The sequence below is a fragment of the Medicago sativa genome, chromosome 2 (genome assembly GCF_051527215.1).
Source record: "Medicago sativa cultivar Bolivia chromosome 2, Bolivia_mono, whole genome shotgun sequence".
NCBI classification, from domain to species: domain Eukaryota; kingdom Viridiplantae; phylum Streptophyta; class Magnoliopsida; order Fabales; family Fabaceae; genus Medicago; species Medicago sativa.
Genome location: NC_140750.1, coordinates 61,922,017 through 61,924,619, shown reverse-complemented (window position 1 = coordinate 61,924,619; position 2,603 = coordinate 61,922,017). Strand labels below are relative to the sequence as shown.

Here is a 2,603-nt window from a genome sequence, read left to right as displayed (position 1 = left end):
ATAGTAAAGTAATACACTGGATGTATTGGGATAAATTATCTATGCATAAAAAAGATGGAGGGATGAGCTTTAAAGGTTTGGGAACTTTCAACATGGCGATGTTGGGAAAACAAGGCTGGAGAATTTTGACAAAACCAGACACTCTCATAGCTCAAATGAATAAAGATAGATATTTTCCGCGTTGAAATTTTCTTAAATCCGAGCTAGGTCACAACCCAAGTTTCGTTTGGAGAAGTATCTGTAAGTCAAAATTCATTCCTAGAGCAGGTAGTAGATGGAAAATTGGTGATGGTACGTCCATTTCAGTTTGGAACAATTATTGGATGAAAAACAACGTCACCATCTTCCCTCTTGATGATGTTGCAACTACCTAGGTGAATTTGCAAGTCTCGTATTATTTATTACCATATCATAAGAGTTGGAATGTCCCCTTTCTTCATTCGTTTTTTAGTGAGCAAATAGTGGAGAATATTGTTGCGACACCCTTATATCTTCTAGTGCGTAAAGATCGACTCATTTGTAAAAAGGAGAATAACGGGGAATACTCAGTCCGTAGTGCTTACCGCTAGTGTATGAATAAATTATTGAACACCTCTCACGTCAAAGTAGAAGGCGCAAGGTCCATTCAAGGAAGTACTGGAAGACGAGAACATCCAGCTAGCAACGTTAAGTGGATAAAACCAATGTCAAGGAGGTTTAAATGCAACATTGACGCATCTTTTTCTGAGACGACGAATCTGGTTGGCATAGGGATGTGCATTAGAGATGAGAACGATCACTTTGTGTTGGCTAGAACAGACTGTTTCAGCCCTATGTGTGAAGTCCATGTTGGAGAAGCTTTAGGCCTTTCATCTGCCATGGATTGGGTTTATTTGTTGCAACTGGGAACTGTTGACTTTGAGATGGATGCGAAGATAGAAGTTGATAACATAAATTCCAGTCATACTGATGTTACAGAGTATGGGAATATCATTTCTAATTGTAAAACTCTCTTTAGTCAATTTTATGAAAACTCTTGTGTTGAGTTTGTGCAGAGGCAAGCAAATGAGGTTTCCTATAGTTTAGCTAAGATGGCCTTATCTTTAGCTAGCCCCCAAATATTGGTTACCATACCAAATTGTATTGAATACACTCTGTTTCATGAAATGCAATAGATTTATTCCTCTTAAAAAAAAAATATTAAACATTGTTTTGGTACTATATGAAATGGTTTTTTAATTCAAATGAAAAGAATTTTTTTTTTGTTGCAATAAAAGGTATTTAATTTGTAATTGGGCTATTATTATTTATTTTTTTACTCAAATTTATGGTTATTGTCAGTGCAACAGCTGCATTGTTTCTTAGTTGGTGCATCTGTATGCTTGTGTTTTGGGTTATTGCTGTTTAGGCTGCTGTGAGGTGCAATCAGCATAACGTTTTTAGTTGGGCAGTTCTTTAGAGGCCCAAGTTTGGCTGTTTAACTTGGGCTGTTTTTGTAAGCAATTTCTAATTTGAAAATTGCTTTTTCCATATTAGAACTTTGCTTAAAAACACATGGAAATGATAAAAAAAACTACAGCGGTATTTTCGATTTTCTTTTTTGAAGCCAATTGTAGTTAACAAGGTTTAAGGTTTTTAGGTCATTTCCATATGTTTTTAAGCAAGTTCTAAGGTGGGAAAACAACATTCTTCTAGTTTTTTGAGAGTTGTTTGCTGTTGTTTGCTGTTTGATTTGAGGGATTTTGGGGGCTGTTTTCCGGATATTTACGGAACACCCCACTTTCACCTGGTTGTATATTTTTTGTTTTTTAGCTTGCCTTGTGTTTCTTATGCGGAATAATATTTGCTGATTCAAAAAATAAATAAATTATAGCTATAGTATTTTGATAAAATTTCCCAAAAACAGTTCAAACTCCAACAATATTCAAATTCACAAAAGTATCCCACAAAATATCGATACGTTTAGCTTTGATAAACCATAAAATCATATTATCATGTCCCTCTAACGAAAATATAGTATTCTTATTTGATAAAAAATCAAAGAATGAAAGATTAAGTTAATAGATAGAAAGAAAATTAAAGTAACAATATATGACTTTGTCAAGAAATGGGGGGAGAACTGGTGTCGGTGGATCATTCTCTTTATGAACACAAAACCTTGTTTGTCCTCTTCAATCCTTATTTGCCGAAAACAACTCAACAATAGGAATCAATCCACATTCTCAAACTATCCCATGAATTATGCCACTGACTGTGATGTTCCTTTGTTACAGTCTCACTTTTTTTTTTTCTTCCTTTCTCCCCTCTATTGTTATACTCTCCGTATGACTTTCCAATGTTTTTTTTAATGGCAATATATATATATATATATATATATATATATATATATATATATATAGGGGATTAAACCCCAAGTATTACACCAAAAACCCCTAAAGAAAAACCACCAGTACCCTCAAAATGCTGAATCTCGTAACAACAACTCATCAACGAACCAACACCACCAACAATGATCAATTAGACACCCGATAGTAACTTTGCTTCAAACGCATTATGACTTTCTAATGTATTATTTTCTTCTTCTATTATTATTATTATTATTGTTGTTGTTGTTGTTGTTGTTG

The 2,603-nt window shown here is 34.0% G+C and overlaps 1 protein-coding gene across 1 annotated transcript; it reads left to right on the top strand.

The window, feature by feature from the left end:
• The first annotated feature begins 572 nt into the window (after nt 1-572).
• Nucleotides 573-1,154, top strand: LOC146949449 (uncharacterized). The gene has a single exon (XM_085748527.1). The coding sequence runs from the start codon at nt 573-575 to the stop codon at nt 1,152-1,154; it is 582 nt and encodes a 193-aa protein (XP_085604653.1).
• Nucleotides 1,155-2,603: the final 1,449 nt, after the last annotated feature.

What these genes read in the sequence shown, in the direction of transcription:
- LOC146949449 (XM_085748527.1), top strand. Translation starts at nt 573, where the DNA reads ATGAATAAATTATTGAACACCTCTCACGTCAAAGTAGAAGGCGCAAGG.